Here is a 19,766-nt window from a genome sequence, read left to right on the forward strand (position 1 = left end):
TATATATACCCACACATATATACATATATATATATATATATATATACATACATATATACATACATATATACATACATATACATACATATATACACACACATATATACACATATATATATATACATGGAGTCCGCAACATACAGTGGGGCAAAAAAGTATTTAGTCAGCCACCGATTGTGCAAGTTCTCCCACTTAAAATGATGACAGAGGTCAGTAATTGTCATCATAGGTGCACTTCAACTCTGAGAGACAGAATGTGGGGGGAAAAATCCAGGTATTCACATTGTAGGAATTTTAAAGAATTCATTTGTAAATTATGGTAGAAAATAAGTATTTGATCAACCATTCAAAGCGCTCACTGATGGGAGGAGGTTTTGGCTAAAAATCTCACGATACATATATATATGTGTGTGTGTATACATGGCCCCATCCATTCTTTCCTTAACACGGATCAATCGTCCTGTCCCCTTAGCAGAAAAACAGCCCAAAAGCATGATGTTTCCACCCCCATGCTTCACAGTAGGTGTAGTGTTCTTGGGATGCATCTCAGTATCCTTCTTCCTCAAAACACGACGAGTTGAGTTTGTACCAAAATGGATACATGGACGATACAGCAGAGGATTGGGAGAATGTCATGTGGTCAGATGAAACCAAAATAGAACTTTTTGGTATAAACTCAACTCGTCGTGTTTGGAGGAAGAAGAATACTGAGTTGCATCCCAAGAACACCAAACCTACTGTGAAGCATGGGGGTGGAAACATCATGCTTTGGGCTGTTTTTCGGCTAAGGGGACAGGACGATTGATCCGTGTTAAGGAAAGAATGAATGGGGCCATGTATTGTGAGATTTTGAGCCAAAACCTCCTCCCATCAGTGAGAGCAGTGAATGGTTGACCAAATACTTATTTTCCAATTTTCCACCATAATTTACAAATAAATTTTTTAAAATTCCTACAATGTGAATTCCTGTTTTTTTTTTACATTCTGTCTCTCACAGTTGAAGTGTACCCATGATGAAAATTACAAACCTCTGTCATCAATTTAATTGGGAGAACTTGCACAATCGGTGGCTGACTGAATACGTTTTCGCCCCACTGTACATACACACATATATATATATATATATATATATATATATATATATATATATATATATATATATATATATATATATATATACATATATATATATATATATATACACACATATATATACATACACACATATATATACATACACACACATATTATATACACACACACACACACTTTACACAAAAAACGATTTTAATTTTGATTAGTTTGCAGCATTTGTACCTGCAATCAGAAAAAAATACATTGACAAGCCCATAAAAATATGTACTTTTTTCTCTTTCCTTTGTTAAATACAAGCAATTTTAGCCTGCAGTCATTAATTCTGGTGAAAATCACATATACTCATTCACAAAAATAGCTCTGGAACTAATCTGTCCCTGTGAATGTACCAGCTCATGTTCATGTCGTCATCTTTTTGCCTTGCATTATTATTTATTAGCCTTGCACATATTAGTTATTGTGTTTATATTTTGTAGTTAATCCTTATTTGTTTACGTTGAACAAGAGAGCATAGCAAGTCAATCTCCTTGTCTGTTAAACATACAAACATACATACATACATATATACAGTACATACGTATACATGGACAGTTTCAACAGGTGATCTAATTGTAAGAAGTGTAATTCAACATTTCCTAGGAAAACCAGAGGTAACCTTTATGTTGGAGCGTGGCCACAAGAAAGTAATAAGTCAGTAGATGATTGTTTATTTGTTTGATGTAGCGTGTCAACACTCACAACAAAGCTGGCCTTCTCCCTGCTTCTAAATGGGCTCACTGTGGAGTCATTTAAAGCAACTCCGATGTCAAATCTCACCTCTTCACTGTTGGAAATGTTGCAGGCGACGCACATCCAGGCCGGGTTGAACGCCATCCGCGCTCTCGTCCAATCGGCGCGCGCCGCCGGCCGAGACGCGCGCCAATCAGGGAGCCGGGCTCGCGCGAGTGGGGGGGGCGGGGTCGACGTGATGTGTTGGAATGCTGCCTCTCTGAGAATGTTTTCTACTTTCAATCTCCACTTTTTTTTTTCTTTCTCCCTCCTCACAAGGCGCTCTTTAAGCTCCGGTGTCGCCACACAGAGCAGCCATTCATCGGCTCCCCGACCAGCACCACACACACTCCCATGTTGAACCGCTGCACGACTACATTGGTAAGTTATGCCTTTTTTTGGTCATATGGCTACAAAATGTTACTTTTTAATTATGATTTGTTAAAATTCTTATCAACTATTATTAATTAAAACGTTACGAGTTGGTATAATTACTTTTTCGGGTATATGTTGTATTGCAGGTGTAGCAGATTTCCACTCGTAAAAATAATTATGATTTGATAAAACTCTTATAAACTAGTATTAATTCGAACGTTACGTGTTGGTATAAATACTTTTTTTTTGGTATCTATTACAGGTGTAGCAGATTTCCACTCGTAAAAAGGATCTGGACACTTTTACGCACCAGAATGGCTTTGTATTAAATAGTCGACAATAACAGACATCCATTTAAAATATATATTTTTAAGTTAGACTTACTTTTCGACTTTGTGCAGTGTTAAAAGTAACATAAAAATGTCCGGAGAGGAGCACAGCCTTTCCGAGGCGGAGCTGAGCCCCGGAGGCTCGGACGACGCTCACTCCCTCTCCCCGGCCCGGGCTGGAGCTCCGCCCGGCCGCGACTCACCTCTGGGCGGCTCTGCGCCCCAGCTGACGGCGCTCTGCGTGGCGGAGGGCGGCAGGGACGACAGGTCCGCGATCAAGTCGGAGGAGGAGGACGACCGCTTCCCCATCGGCATCCGGGAGGCGGTGAGCCAGGTCTTGGACGGCTACGACTGGACTCTGGTGCCCATGCCGGTGCGCGTCAACAACGGGAACAAGAGCAAGCCGCACGTCAAGCGGCCCATGAACGCCTTCATGGTGTGGGCCCAGGCCGCCCGGAGGAAGCTGGCCGACCAGTACCCGCATCTGCACAACGCCGAGCTGAGCAAGACCCTGGGCAAACTGTGGAGGTTGGTGAAAGAACGTACACAGTAGCACTTCATTTCCTGTGCAATTTGCGCCAAAAGTAGTAAAATGTGATGCCAGATTAAAAAGACAAACATCCAACTAAGTTTGTTTGCAGGAGCCGGTCTAATTTGTGCTCCAATTACGCGTGCGTCTCCATTTACGCGCGGCACCAGCGCGTCTTTGCGCAGGGCGCCAACACGTCTTATTTGCACACATTTGCAACACAAACTTACCATTTTTTGGGTTTTTTTTTTTAATCCTTGTTTTCCTTCCCGCAGGTTGCTCAACGAGAGTGACAAGAGGCCATTCATCGAGGAGGCGGAGAGGCTGAGGAAGCAGCACAAGAAGGACTACCCGGAGTACAAGTACCAGCCCCGAAGACGCAAAAACGGCAAACTCACGCCCGCCAATGAGTCGGACAGCCCGGGGGAAGAAGGGGCCAGCCATTCCCAGTCACACTACAAGAGCCTGCATCTGGAGCACAATGGCGGCCCTGGCTCCCCGCTGGGCGACCTGCACCATCATCACCACCATCACCACCATCACCCGGCCAGTAGGTGGCGCTTCATCCCGGTTCAAATAGAAGTGTGATGTTATGCGCTCGGGAATAAAGGAACTACACTACCCAGCATGCAACAGTAGTGTCGCGCATTCGACGCCTCGTCTGCATTATTTACAATTAGACAACAAAGCAGCGTCACTCAACATTTGTTGTCACTTTAACTATTAAACTACTTATTTACTTAAATACATTGTTTTCTGAAGCGTATTAAGACCATACACATGTAGAGAGACACTTTAAAAGGACAATATCCCGCATTAGCGAAGTCACTCACTTCCGCATTGGCGAAATAATTGTTCTGTCACTTTAACTTTTAAACAACTTATTAACTTACATAAATTGTTTTCTGGTGCGTTTAAGGCTATAAACATATAAGTTACTGTACGGAGTGACACTTTAAAAGGACGATATCTCGCATTGACGACGTATATCGCTTCCGCAATGGCGACGTCACTCACTTCCGCATTGGCGAAATCACTTTTCTGTCACTTTAACTTTTAAACAACTTATTTACTTACATAAATTGTTTTCTGGTGCGTATTAAGGCTACAAACATACAAGTTACTGTTTGGAGAGACACTTTAAAAGGACGATATCCCGCATTGACGACGTAACTCACTTCCGCATTGGCTACATCACTGTTTTTCTTCACTTTACTTTTAAACAACTTACCGTATTTCCTTGAATTGCCGCCCGGGCGCTAATTAGCTTAAAACCTCTTCTCACTCCTGCGCTTACCAAAGGCATGCGGTAAAAGTAAGCATGCGCTAATTATTTTAAAACCTCTTCTCACTCCGGCACTTACCAAAAGTATGCAGTAAAAAAATTGAGTGTGATGTAAGCTTGGACCTTAAATCCTACTGAATAGCTCTTAATCTTCTTCTCTTTCTGCGATTTCAAACTACCGGTATTGAAACCAGCCTCATCCATTTTGAAAATGATGACAGGGGAAGTGTCACTCGTGACTTCACGAGTTTGACCAGGTGGTAATACCAAGCATGCGCTAATTATTTTGGGAAGCGAGTTTGACCCGGCAGTAATTCAAGGCAGGCGCATACTATATGCCCCGCGGCAATTCAAGGAAATACGGTATTTACTTAAAGACATTGTTTTCTGAAGCGTATTAAGGCTATAAACATATGTGTTACTGTCCAGAGAGACACATTAAAAGGATGAAATACCGCAGTGGCGACATAATTTTTTTGCACTTTAACTTTTAAACAACTTATTTACTTACATAAATTGTTTTCTGATGCGTATTAAGGCTATAAACATATAAGTTACTGTTTGGAGAGACACTTTAAAAGGACGATATCTCGCATTGACGACGTAACTCGATTTCGGCGACGTCACGTCATATATATTGTTTATGATTAAAAAATAATAGCGGTGCTTCACATCCAAATTGCAATTTTAATTTGTTTAATTCATATTCTAAATCGATTCATATAAATTTAAAACATCGATTTAAAAAAAGTTTAGGATTTTTTTTTGTAATGAGCAAATTCTGTCACTTTAACTTTTAGACAACTTATTTACGTACAGACGTTGTCTCCTAAAGCGTATTAAGGCTATAAACATATAAGTTACCGATCAGAGAGACACTTGATATCCTGCATTGGCAACGTCACCTACTTCCGCTATGGCGACATAAACAGGAAAAAGGGCGTCCCTAAAGGGTCAGGGTGGAACAAATGGAAAAGACAGGCGTTTCACATGGTTATTAAATGATAAACGTATAGGAGGATAAGTGGTGTAGAAAATTATATTGTTTATTATTAAAATTAGAAAACATAATAGGGGTTCCTAAAAAAATGATTCACATCCAAATTGCGATTTCTTTTTATTCATATTCTAAATCGGTTTATATGAATTTGAAAAATCGAGGATTTTTTTTTTAATGAGCAAAATGAGATCAAAAAGACAGGCATTTCACGTCTGTGCATCCTTTTCTACCGCTTGTCCCGCTTGGGGTCACATGGTTATTGGATTATAAACGTATAGCAAGGGCTCCCCAAACTACGGCCTGCGGGCCCGCCAACATCCAAAATCCACCCCACGGGAAGTCCCAAGTTAAAAAAAAAATATTTTTTTCCATTTTTTTTAATTTGCCCTTACTATTCAATTTTCTACTGCTTGTTACTCTTGGTGTCTCCTAGCCGCTCAGGGAAAAAAATCCTATTGTCTAAAAATGCATTTTCCCATCTCTAACGTGACATCATTGCGCTCGGGATATATATATATATATATATATATATATATATGTATGTATGTTAGACGCCGGATCTGGCCCGTGGGCCGTAGTTTGGGGACCCCTGCTCTATATCAATCTGTCTAAGTATCCATCCATCCATTTAATAATATTAAGTGTACGTACTGTACTGTAGCTACTGGTTATCTAGCAATCTCATCTATCTAATTCTCTGTTCTGATTGAGAAAGCGATGCAATAATTAATACTTGACGAGTCACTCTGAGATTCTCCTCCCTCTTAGTTTCATATTTTTTGTCGATCCTGATGGAAATCCTTGAGTGTGTTTGATGTTTGCACGGGTGTGTCAAGCTAAGTCTATTTTTATCATCTAGGTCAGGGTCACAGCCCCCCCACTCCCCCCACCACCCCAAAGACAGAGCTCCAGTCCGGCAAGATGTCCGACAGCAAGAGGGAGGGGGCAGCCGGAGGGTCGGGGGGAGCCAGGGGAGCCCTGGGCGAAGGGGTGTCCGGCGGCCATTCGTCGTCCGGCTCCAAGCCCCACATCGACTTTGGCACCATGGACATCGGCGAGATCAGCCACGAGGTGATGGCCAACATCGAGCCTTTTGACGTCAACGAGTTCGACCAGTACTTGCCACCCAACGGGCACCCCCAGGGCACGCCCGGGGCCCCCGCCGCGGGATCCTCCGCCTCTTCCTATGCCTACGCCCTGGCCGCGGCCAGCGGCCACTCGGCCTGGCTCTCCAAGCAGCAGCAGCCCCAGGCCTCGCCCTCGTCCTCCGACCCCTCCAAAACCCAGATCAAAAGTGAGTCGGCGACCGGGGGCCACTACGCCGAGGCCTCCTCGTCGCCCTCCTCGGGGACCCACGTCACCTACACCCCGCTCAGCCTCCCCCACTACGGCTCGGCGTTCCCCTCGCTGGCCTCCAGAGCGCAATTTGAGTACGGGGACCACCAGGCGCCCGGGGCGTACTACGCCCACTCCAGTCAGGCCCCCGGGCTGTATTCCGCCTTCTCCTACATGGGGCCGACACAGAGGCCTCTGTACACCACCATAGGAGACCCCTCCAGCGTGGCCCCCTCCCACAGCCCCACACACTGGGAGCAGCCTGTTTACACCACGCTCACAAGACCCTGAGGGGCGGGGGTGGAGTCGAGGGAAATATGGGAAGTGTGTTAATGGCTTCGCCTGACGTGTGTGTGAGTGCGTGTGTGTGTGCGTGTGTTTGTGAGTGTGTATGCCATGTTCTTGTACAATTTGAAGTTTTTACATTTTTTAGCTGATAAAAAGCATCCTGTAGGGGCTCAGTGTGCAGCCAATCATTAGAAGTGTTTGAAAGGAAGGTGTGCCATCAGGATTGTTGTACAGCAAGTGGAGAGGAGCCAATAGGTGGTGTTGAATTATGTCAGACTCAAAGTTGTGGGCCAGCCTTCAGTCTGTGGTCCAAAACCTTCAAGGAAGAATTTTGCATTTCTCCAGGAAAAACGCCCCGTTGTTTTCGGGTTTTGCCCAGCAGGCACGAGACATTGAAACAACGTTGAGGACTTGGTGAATTACGTTCCGACGTTGAGCAACTCAAACATAACGTGGAAATAACGTGTTTATTGACGACATTTAAGCAATGTTGGGTTCTGACGTTTATTTGATCATTGAATTTTGGTCTTATCTCAACCAATATTCTACAACAGTGAGCCCCAACCAACGGGCCGCAGAATAATTTTTTATAAATGTTTTTATTTTATAAATTCTTAAATTTTTTTAATTAAATCAACATAAAAAACACAAAATACATTTACAATTAGTGCACCAACCCAAAAAACCTCCCTTTTACATGACAAAAAAAAAAAAATCCCCCCGCCGAGCCGCAGGACAAATTATCTAGCGTTGACCGGTCCGCAGCTACAAAAAGGTTGGGGACAAATACAAATACAACATTGATACAACGTGCTTTCTGACGATGTTTAATCAATGTCGCGTTCTGACGTTGATTTGACCGTTGAGTTTTGGTCATTTCCCAACAAATATTCTATAACACAAATACAACATTGATACAACGTGCTTTCTGACGACGTTTAATCAATGTCGCGTTCTGATGTTTTTTGACCATTGAATTCGGGTCATATCTCAACCAATATTCTACAACACACATCACACTTTGAAAAAACATGCCTTTTGACAACGTTTATTTAATGTCAGGTTGTGACATTGACTTGACCTTTGAAATTGGGTCATTTCCCAACCAATATTCTACAACACAAATACAACGTTGAAACAACATGCTTTTTGACAAGGTTTAATCAATGTCGCGTTCTGACGTTTATTTGATCATTGAATTTTGGTCATTTCCCAACCAATATTCTACAACACAAATACAACGTTAAAACTACAGTACATGCTTTTTGACATTTAATCAATGTTGGCTTCTTATGTTTTTTGACCATTGAATTTTGGTCGTATCTCAACCAATATTGTACAACACAAATACAACGTTGAAACAACATGCTTTTTGACAACGTTTATTCAATGTCAGGTTGTGACGTTGATTTAACCGTTTAGTTTTGGTCATTTCCCAACCAATATTCTACAACACAAATACAATGTTGAAACAACATTCTTTTTGACAATGATTAACGAATTTGGGCCATTTCCCAACCAATATTCTACAACACAAACGTAACGTTGAAACAATGTGCTTTTTGACAAGGTTTGATCAATGCCGGATTTGGACGTTGATTTGACAATTGAATTTTGGTCATTTCCCAACCAATATTCTACAACACAAGTACAACGTTAAAACTACAGTGCATGCTTTTTGACATTTAATCAATGTTGGCTTCTTATGTTTTTTGACCATTGAATTTTGGTCATATCTCAACCAATATTGTACAACACAAATACAACGTTGAAACAACATGCTTTTTGACAACGTTTATTCAATGTCAGGTTGTGACGTTGATTTAACCGTTATGTTTTGGTCATTTCCCAACCAATATTCTACAACACAAATACAATGTTGAAACAACATTCTTTTTGACAATGATTAACGAATTTGGGCCATTTCCCAACCAATATTCTACAACACAAACGTAATGTTGAAACAATGTGCTTTTTGACAAGGTTTGATCAATGCCGGATTTGGACGTTGATTTGACAATTGAATTTTGGTCATTTCCCAACCAATATTCTACAACACAAATACAATGTTAAAACGACATGCTTTTTGACGAGGTTTGATCAATGTCGGATTCTGATGTTGATTTGACAATTGAATTTTGGTCATTTCCCAACCAATATTCTCCAACACAAATACAACGTTAAAACTACATGCTTTTTGACATTTAATCAATGTTGGCTTCTGATGTTTTTTGACTATTGAATTTTGGTCGTATCTCAACCAAAATTCTACAACACAAAATACAACGTTGAAACAACATGCTTTTTGACAACGTTTATTCAATGTTGAGTTCTGGCGTTGATTTGACCATTGAATTTTGGTCATTTTCCAACCAATATTGTACAACACAAACATAACATTGAAACAACATGCTTTTTGACATTTAATCAATGTCGCGTTCTGACGTTGATTTGACCTTTGAATATTTTGGTCGTATCTCAACAAATATTCTACAACACAGACATAACGTTGAAACAACATGCTTTTTGACAACGTTTAATCAATGTCGTGTTCTGACTTTGATTTGACCGTTGAGTTTTGGTCATTTCCCAAGCAATATTCTTCAACAGAAACACAACATTGAAAAAACATGCTTTTTGACAATGATTATTCAATGTCAGGTTGTGACATTGATTTGACCTTTGAATTCGGGTCATATCTCAACTAATATTCTACAACACAAATCTAACGTGGAAACAACATGCTTTTTGACAACGTTTATTTGATGTCAGGTTGTGACGTTGATTTGACCGTTTAATTTTGGTCATTTCCCAACGAATATTCTACAACACAAATACAACGTTGAAACAACATGCTTTTTGATGGCATTTAATCAATTTTGCATTCTGACGTTGATTTTAACCATTGAATTTTGGTCATGTCCCAACCAATATTCTACAACACAGATACAAAGTTGAAACAACATGCTTTTTGACGACGTTAAATCAATTTCCCAATCTGACGTTGATTTGATCATTCAATATTTTGGTCGTATCTCAACCAATATTCTACAACACACATACAAAGTTAAAACAACATTCTTTTCGATGCATTTATTAATGTCAGGTTGTGATATTTTAATTTGGGTCATATCTCAACCAATATTTTACAACACAAATACAATGTGGAAACAACATGCTTTTTGACAACTTTTATTCAATGTCATGTTCTGACGTTCATTTGACCGTTGAGTTTGGGTCATATCCCAACCAATATTCTACAAAACAAATACAACGTTGAAACAACATGCTTTTTAACAACGTTTATTCAATGTCAGGTTGCGACATTGGGCAATGCAAACATAATGTTGAAACAACATGCTTTTTGTCAACATTTGTTCAATGTTGGGTTGTAACGTTAATTTGACCATTTAATATTGGTCATATCTCACCCAATATTCTACAACATAAATTCAACGTTGAAACAACATGCTTTTTATTGTTTATTCAATGTCAGGTTGTGACATTGGGAAACTCAAACATAACGTTGAAACAACATGCTTTTTGACAACGTTTATTCAATGTTGGCTTCCGATGTTGATTTGATGGTGGAATTTTGGTCATATCTCAACTAATATTCTACAACACAAATACAACGTTGAAAGAACATGCTTTTTGACAACGTTTTTCAATGTCAGATTGTGACATTGATTTTACCGTTGAATATTGATCATATCTCAACCAATATTTTGCAACACAGCTACAACGTTGAAACAACATGCTTTTTGAAGATGTTTTTTCAATCTTAGGTTCTGACGTTGATTTGACCATGGAATTTTGGTCATTTGAAAAAAAAATATTCAACAACATAAATACAACGCTGAAACAACATGCTTTTTGACAGCATGTATTCAAAGTTGAGTTCTGGTGTTGATTTGACTATTGAATTTTGACCATACTTCAACTAACATTCTGCAACATAGATACAACGTTGAAACAACATGCTTTTTGACGACGTTTATTCAACGTCCGGTTGTGACGTCGGGTAACACAAACATAAGTTGAAACAACAAGCTTTTTGACGACGTTTATTCAATGTCCGGTTCTGGGGTCGATTTCACGGTTGAATTTCGGTCATACCTCAACCAACATTCTGCAACATATATACAACGTGGAAACAAAATGTTTTTTGACAACGTTTATTCAATGTTTGGTTCTGACGTCAGGCAACTCAAACATAACGTTGAAACAACATGCTTTTTGATGATAAGCATTCAATGTCAGGTTCTGGCGTTGATTTTACGGTTGAATTTCGGTCATACCTCAACATAGATACAACGTGGAAACAACATGCTTTTTGACGACGTTTATTCAACATCAGGTTCTGACATTGGGCAACTTAAACATAACGTTGGAACAACATGCTTTTAACGACGTTTATCCAATGTCAGAGTGTGTGTTGATTTGACCATTGAAATCCGGTCATTCCCCCAACCAACAACACAGATCCAACGTTAGACACCGACGTCTTCTCCGTTTACAAATGCAGCTATTTTCCATCGTAGTTTGGAAGTCAGTTTCCAAGGACGTGTACGTATAACCAACGTTGTAACAACTTCTCGTTCCTGCTGGGTGAAAGCGTTGGTTTTGACAGCCCATTGAAAAGTCACATGGCTGAACACAACCTATAGATGTTGTGTAGGTTCACACTGGCACCATCCCATTTATTAACCAAACTAAAAGAGTATTTTCGGAATTTTGTGTTCTTTTCTATAAGTAGTATGCTAGAGTGTAACTTTATTGTGACTGACTTTATATAACACACTTACACCGCTTGGGGAGACCTTGTTCGCCCAACTCCTCACGGCGTGCGTCTTTGTCCTTCCACCTGCAGCGCGTACGGGATCAACATAGGAATACCAGAGGGAAAGAGAGCTCTTCAAAAAGATACGACAGCTTTTTTCGCTCCGTCTCGGACACTTTTTTTTTTACCTCAACTCTCACTCTCACCTTGTGCCATTCCAAGAGAAAAAGTCCACTTTCAACGAACTGTCTTGCTTCTTTTTCTCCTTGCTTTTGTAACAATTTGCTGAGTTGTGGTAATGAGCTATAGTACAAAGTCTCAATCAAATCCCTTGAGATAATTGGCCAGCTTTGGGTGCGACTTAAGGATTACTTGGAATCACGTGTACGATTGTTGTGCACGTGTCCCACTTGGCCGCTCGCTCCTAGGGGGGCTACTATACTTCCTCTTGGGCAATGTGAATATTACACCTCTGCTACATGACGCATATTTTAGCATTTTATACTGACCATGCAGTTATTGTTCCTGTTAATTATGTCACGCCTTTTCTTTCCTCCATTTTTTGTATAATTCCCAAATAGTTTTTGTAAAGTGTTTGCCATACGTTGAGCATTTTGCTTCCTTACAAGAAAAAGCAATGTTGAAAAATTATTGTTGTCACCTATTAAATCAATTTATTTATAAAATAATTTACTATGCAAGACATTTTCTTTTATTAATTTTTTGTGTCAGTATTCGCATCACTTTTTCCACATTTTGTTTTGTCACAGCGTTATTCCATTGTTTTCCCCTCAAAATTCTACAACACAAATACAACATTTATTCAATGCTGGGTTGTGGCGTTGATTTGACGGTTGAATTTTGGTCATATCTCAACCAATATCCTCCAACACAAATACAACGTTGACACAACTTGCTTTTTTACGACGTCTATTCAATGTCAGGTTCTGACTTTGGGCAACGCAAACATAACGTTGAAACAACATGCTTTTTGACATCGTTCATTCAATGTTGGCTTCTGAGATTAATTTGAGGGTTGAACTTTAGTCATTTCCCAAACAATTTTATACAACACAAATACAATGTTGAAATAACATGCCTTTTGACGACGTTTATTCAATGTCAGGTTGTGACGTTAATTTGACTGTTGAATTTTAGTCATATCTTAACCAATATTTTACAACACAAATACAACGTTGAAACGACCTGCTTTAACATGTATTTAATGTCAGGTTTTGGCGTTGATTTGAAGTTTGAATTTTGGTCATATTCCAATATTCTACAACATAGATACAATGCGGAAACAACATGCTTTCGGACAACGTTTATTCAAAGTCAGGTTCTGACTTTGGGCAGCTCAAACATAACATTGAAAGGTTCATTCAATGTTGGATTCTGATGTTGATTTGACTATTGAACTTTGGTCATTTTCCCAACCAATATTTTACAACTAAAAAATAACGTTGAAACAACAGGCGTTTTGACGACTTTTATTCAATGTCAGGTTGTGACGTTGATTTGACCTTTGAATTTTGATCATTTCCCCACCAATTTTCTACAACACAAATACAACGTTGAAACACCATGCTTTTTGTCAACTTTTATTCAATGTGGGCCTCTGACGTTGATTTGAATGTTGAAATTTGGTCATATCTCAACTAAAATTCTACAACACAACTACAACGTTGTAACAACATGCTTTTTGACAACGTTTATTCAATGTCAGGTCGTGGGGTTGATTTGACCATTGAATTTTGGTCATTTCCCAACCAATATTTTGCAACACAGATACAACGTGGAAACAACACGCTTTTTGACAACGTTTTTTCAATATCAGGTTCTGACGATCATTTGACTGTTGAATTTTGGTCATATTTCAACTAATATTCTACAACACAAATACAACGTGGAAACAACATGCTTTTTGACGACAATTAATCAATATCCGTTTCTGACCTTGGGCGACTCAAACATAACGTTGAAACAACATGCTTTTTGACAATGTTTATTTAATGTCAGGTTGTAACGTTGATTTGACCGTTGAATTTTGGTCATATCTCTACCAATATTCTGCAACACAAATACAACGTTGAAACAACATGGATTCAATGTTGGGTTCTGACATTGATTTGACCATTGAATTTTGGTGATTTCGCTACAACGTTGAAACAACATGCTTTTTGACAACATGGATTCAATGTTGGGTTCTGACATTGATTTGACCATTGAATTTTGGTGATTTCGCAACAACATGCCTTTTGACGACGTTTTTTCAATGTCGGGTTGTGACGTTCATTTGCTTGTTGAATCTCAGTCATATCTCAACCAATACTGTACAACAGAAATACAACGTTGAAACAACATGTTTTTTAACAACGTTTTGTCAATATCAGGTTTTGACATTATTTTGACTGTTGAATTTTTGTCATATCTCAACTAATATTTTACAACACAAATACAATGTGGAAAAAACATGCTTTTTGACAACGTTTAATCAATGTCCGGTTCTGACCTTGGGCAACGCAAACATAACGTTGAAACAACATGCTTTTTGTCAATGTTTATTTAATGTTGGCTTCTGACGTTGATTTGACGGTTGAATTTTGGTCATATCTCAACTAATATGCTACAACACAAATACAATGTTGAAACAAAATGTTGTCAGGTTGTAATGTTGATTTGACCATTGAATTTTGGTCATTTCCCAACCAATTTTCTCCAACACAAATCCAAGGTGGAAATAAGTGTTTGATGACCATATTGTTAAATGATTTTTTTTTTTCTGCAAAGTTATTAAAAGTAAAAAGTACAAAAAAACAAAAGTATTGAAAGCCTTGGCTCAATACTTTGCCACAAGTTGGCCACACCTATCTTTGGCCAGTCTCAACCATTCCTCTTTGCCCATTGCTCCTTGAATACAACTTTCACATTTCATGCCGTACATTGCAGTAAGTCATTTCCAAACACACTGCTGACGTGTGAACTGTAGTAATAATATTAATAATAATAATAATAATAATAATAATAACACAATCAGCGCCCCTGCTACCTAAGCTGTTTAGTGCGTTTGTGTGCACAGTCGGCTAAAATTTACAACTAATTCCTCAATTTAATCGGCTGGGCACTGCGTTTTACTGCAAAAAAAAAAAGAATCGACAAAGAAAGCCATTCAGCAAATGAGAGGGATAGAAAGTGAGGGGTGTTAAGAGTCCAGAGAGCAGGCCAATTTTCAGCCCAGTAATGGCTTTCCTCTCACACTGCCCTCTCCTCTACACCTGAATAAATGCATGTCTGATAAAATCTACTTAAGTTCCATTTCCACCCACTGCCACCAAGCAGGTTAATATGAATATTTCAATATATATTATTTAATGCACATTCTGCCACATAAGTACATTATTATTTTCTTTTTTTGGGCACTCATCTGACAAATAAAACCTTATAGACAGGAGAAAAAAAACTCATAAAAATTGTCAAAACTAAACATATCCAGAAACAACGGATGTCCGCTAACGTTTTGCAACTCAGGTTCGGTGGCCACGGATGAAGCACTGGCTGTCCAGAGTCGGGGCCCGGGGTGGACTGCTTGCCTGTGCATTGGTTGGCGACGTCTCTGCTCTGCGTCTCTCCACTCAGGCTGATCTCCTGCTGGCCCCACTATGGACTGGACTCTCACTATTATGTTAGATCCACTATGGACTGGACTCTCACTATTATGTTAGATCCACTATGGACTGGACTCTCACTATTATGTTAGATCCACTATGGACTGGACTCTCACTATTATGTTAGATCCACTATGGACTGGACTTTCACTATTATGTTAGATCCACTATGGAATGGTACTCTCACTATTATGTTCAATCCACTATGGACTGGACTCTCACTATTATGTTAGATCCACTATGGACTGGACTTTCACTATTATGTTAGATCCACTATGGACTGGACTTTCACATTATTATGTTAGATCCACTATGGACTGGACTCTCACTATTATGTTAGCTCCACTATGGACTGGACTCTCACTATTATGTTAGATCCACTATGGACTGGACTTTCACAATATTATGTTAGATCCATTATGGACTGGACTTTCACAATATTATGTTAGATCCACTATGGACTGGACTTTCACAATATTATGTTATATCCACTATGGACTGGACTTTCACACTATTATGTTATATCCACTATGGACTGGACTCTCACTATTATGTTAGATCCACTATGGACTGAACTCTCACACTATTATGCTAGATCCATTATGGACTGGACTCTCACTATTATGTTAGATCCACTATGGACTGGACTTTCACTATTATGTTAGATCCACTATGGACTGGACTCTCACTATTATGTTAGATCCACTATGGACTGGACTCTCACTATTATGTTAGATCCACTATGGACTGGACTCTCACACTATGATGTTGGATCCACTATGGACTGGACTCGCACTATTTTGTTAGATCCACTATGGACTGGACTCTCACTACTATGTTAGATCCACTATGGACTGGACTCTCACACTATTATGTTAGATCCCCTATGGACTGGACTCTCACACTATTATGTTAGATCCACTATGGACTGGACTCTCACACTATTATGTTAGATCCACTATGGACTGAACTTTTTTACAATATTATGTTAGATCCACTAAGAACTTGGTGCTCACTATTATGTTAGATCCACCATGGACTGGACTCTCACACTATTATGTTAGATCCACTATGGACTTGACTGTCACTATTATGTTAGATCCACTATGGACTGAACTTTTTTACAATATTATGTTAGATCCACTAAGAACTGGGTGCTCACTATTATGTTAGATCCACTATGGACTGGACTGTCACTATTATGTTAGATCCATTATGGACTGGACTTTTTCACAATATTATGTTAGATCCACTAAGGACTGAACTTTTTTTTTACAATATTATTTTAGATCCACTAAGAACCGGGCGCTCACTATTATGTTAGATCCACTATGGACTGGACTGTCACTATTATGTTAGATCCATTATGGACTGGACTTTTTCACAATATTATGTTAGATCCACTAAGGACTGAACTTTTTTTTACAATATTATTTTAGATCCACTAAGAACTGGGCGCTCACTATTATGTTAGATCCACCATGGACTGGACTCTCAATATTATGTTAGATCCATTATGGACTGGACTTTTTCACAATATTATGTTAGATCCACTAAGAACTGGACTTTCACAATATTATGCGGGGCGGGGGGGGGGGCGTTACCCACATCTGTGGTCCTTTCCAAGGTTTCTCATAGTCATTCTCATAGACATCCCACTGGGATGTGAGTTTTTCCTAGCCCGTATGTGGGCTCTGAGCCGAGGATGTCATTGTGGCTTGTGCAGCACTTTGAGACACTCGTGATTTAGGGGTATATAAGTAAACATTGATTGATTGAAAACTAGACATATGGAGTCCATAACATGCAACAAACAAATGGAATATTAAGATAATTGGAATATAATTGCTGAGTTTGACATATGCGTATCCTTTATTTTATTTGCCACTGCCAAAAACTATCTTCATCTCTATACAATTTAAAGAAAATAAATAGTATAAAATAACATGGCGTGATTCCAAAAAGGAGCGGGAAGAAGCAATGATGTAATAATGTAATTTTTAATCAGCAGGATAATGCATGATGACCTTATATAACAATATTAGTTTCTTTTATTTTGCTCAAAAAGGTTTATTATGTCTTCTTGTTCATACACTTTTCAAATGTTCTTGTAATCAGACAACATTTTCGATATATTAGATTGATAGGCCCGCGACCCCAAAAAGGGAATAAGCGGTAGAAAATGGATGGATGGATTAGATTGATAGGTGGATAGAGGGATGGGTAAAAAATCCATCTAATATACCCAAGTTATTGTCTAATTACGAGAAAATTTTAAAATGAATGTTTATTCTAGGTTATAGTATTTATTCTATTATAGTAAATTTAGTTTAAATTTCAGGATTCTTATATAATTACATCCATAATAGAATGAACACTCAATATTTCATCAAATGCAGTTTATGTGACAAAAAATATACCATTAACTTTTTTGTTTCTATCAAAAACATATATTTTTTTGTATTTCTTTTTTAATCACATGATGCTATTGCTTGGTTCTATTATATTCATAATTTTCAAAATATATTGAAATACAAATAAAAACAAAGCTACTACGATCCATTTTGACCCACCGCCCCAAAGCAGGTTAATATGCATAATTCTGTCAGACTCGTCCCCATACTTGCCAACCTTGAGACCTCCGATTTCGGGAGGTGGGGGTCGGGGGGCGTGGTCAGGGGTGGGGCAGAGGCGTGGTTGGGGCGGGGGCGTGGTTAAGAGGGGAGGAGTATATTTACAGCCAATTAACCAACTCGAGTATTTCATTTATATTTCATATATATTTCATTTATATATATACATATATATATAATACTTGACTTTCAGTGAATTCTAGCAATATATATTTATTTTGTTATATATATATAAATAAAAGAAATAATTGGATTTCAGAGGGCACCTATCAAATACACAGTAATAAAAACACAGTTGTTCTACTAACTGTACTGTGCTTGCTGGGTACTAAAAAAACAACAACAACACTTACCTTTCACTATTTGAGTAATGTCACTTCCGAGTTTCCAGAAGATGGCACCAGTATGTGCTTTGCCCTGCCGTCTCTCGCTGTCAGCTCTGTTCGTTTTTGTGCTGTTTGTGTCTATTTTCGTCTCTGTCAGCTCACTGCTTGTGTATGACCGCCAAACACTGTTGGATCTTTGCCCCTCTCCCACTGATATGATCAACTTTGACGTTGGTTTTTCGACGTCCCGGTCAGCTTTTTCACCTGGCCGGATTCCTGCCTTCCTTTCCCGCCTCGTGGCTCCTCTCCCCCGCCACCTGCGGGCTGTGTGTCGGGCCCCACCTGAATTTAGTGTTGTGTCATTCGCGAACGATTCATTCAAACGAACGAATCTTTTGAGTGAACGTACTGAACCGAATCACGTCAAGAACTAATTCGTTCCTTTCTCAGTTCAGTTGAGCTCCGCCGCGACCATGCCGGTATGAGTGGAACTGGCGCTAATCCCGTGAATCACGTGAATCACGTTCGCGAACGTACTGACACAGAGAACTGACTGTGTCGCGGAGGATGACGTCACATTGAGGATCTCGTTCAGTCACTGTGTGCGTCGTTCATTGGGTGCTGAAGGCTTGTGTCGTTCGCCAACAGACACACAGCGAGATCTGCCGCTGAGGAAGCTGTTACTGACTGACACATGATTCGCCAACCTGCACACATTTTTTGTTCTATTTTTCATATCGTGTTTATTATATACCGCTTTTAGAGTGATCATAATTGTTTAAAAAAAAAACCCACATTGAATGTGATATAAAAGGAAGAGTGATTTTATTACATTTTTTATACATGTATGTTTTGTTAGAAACATTACATGTTAAAATAATAAAATGTAATGTGAAAAAAAAAAACTTGTAACACATTTTAGAATCGTTTTTTCTATCTTGTCAAATCCACTATGAATTGTTAAAATAAATGTAATGTAATAATGTAGAAAATAATTGCATTTCAAACACATGTAAGAATATATTTAAATTTTGTTGTCGAGTCAAATGTTAAAATGTAAAAATTATAATGCCATTTGTAAATGTGTATGTAATTTTTACCACTTTAAAAAACTTTTATTTATTTATTTTGATTTCAGATCCATTTTAAAATGTCATGGACACCTCATGGAGAGGACACAAACGAAAGAAGAAGAAGAAAAAGAAAATAATATTTGTAGCAAATTTTAAAATAAATTCTTATTATCTTGTCAGATTCACACACACGGAAATCTGCCACTGGGGAAGCTGTTACTGACTGACTCATGATTCGCCTGCCTGCACACAGAACTGCTACTGCAGAAGTGATTCAGCAAA

The 19,766-nt window shown here is 38.9% G+C and overlaps 1 protein-coding gene across 1 annotated transcript; it reads left to right on the plus strand.

Moving 5' to 3' along the window:
- The first annotated feature begins 2,094 nt into the window (after positions 1-2,094).
- Positions 2,095-14,443, plus strand: LOC133556389 (transcription factor Sox-10-like). Its single transcript, XM_061906271.1, has 4 exons — positions 2,095-2,244; positions 2,501-3,095; positions 3,372-3,646; positions 6,241-14,443. Exons 2-4 carry the CDS (start codon positions 2,659-2,661, stop codon positions 7,005-7,007), a joined length of 1,479 nt encoding a protein of 492 aa, XP_061762255.1. The 5' UTR covers positions 2,095-2,244; positions 2,501-2,658; the 3' UTR covers positions 7,008-14,443.
- Positions 14,444-19,766: the final 5,323 nt, after the last annotated feature.

This window comes from Nerophis ophidion, linkage group LG01 (assembly GCF_033978795.1).
Source record: "Nerophis ophidion isolate RoL-2023_Sa linkage group LG01, RoL_Noph_v1.0, whole genome shotgun sequence".
Classification (NCBI taxonomy): domain Eukaryota; kingdom Metazoa; phylum Chordata; class Actinopteri; order Syngnathiformes; family Syngnathidae; genus Nerophis; species Nerophis ophidion.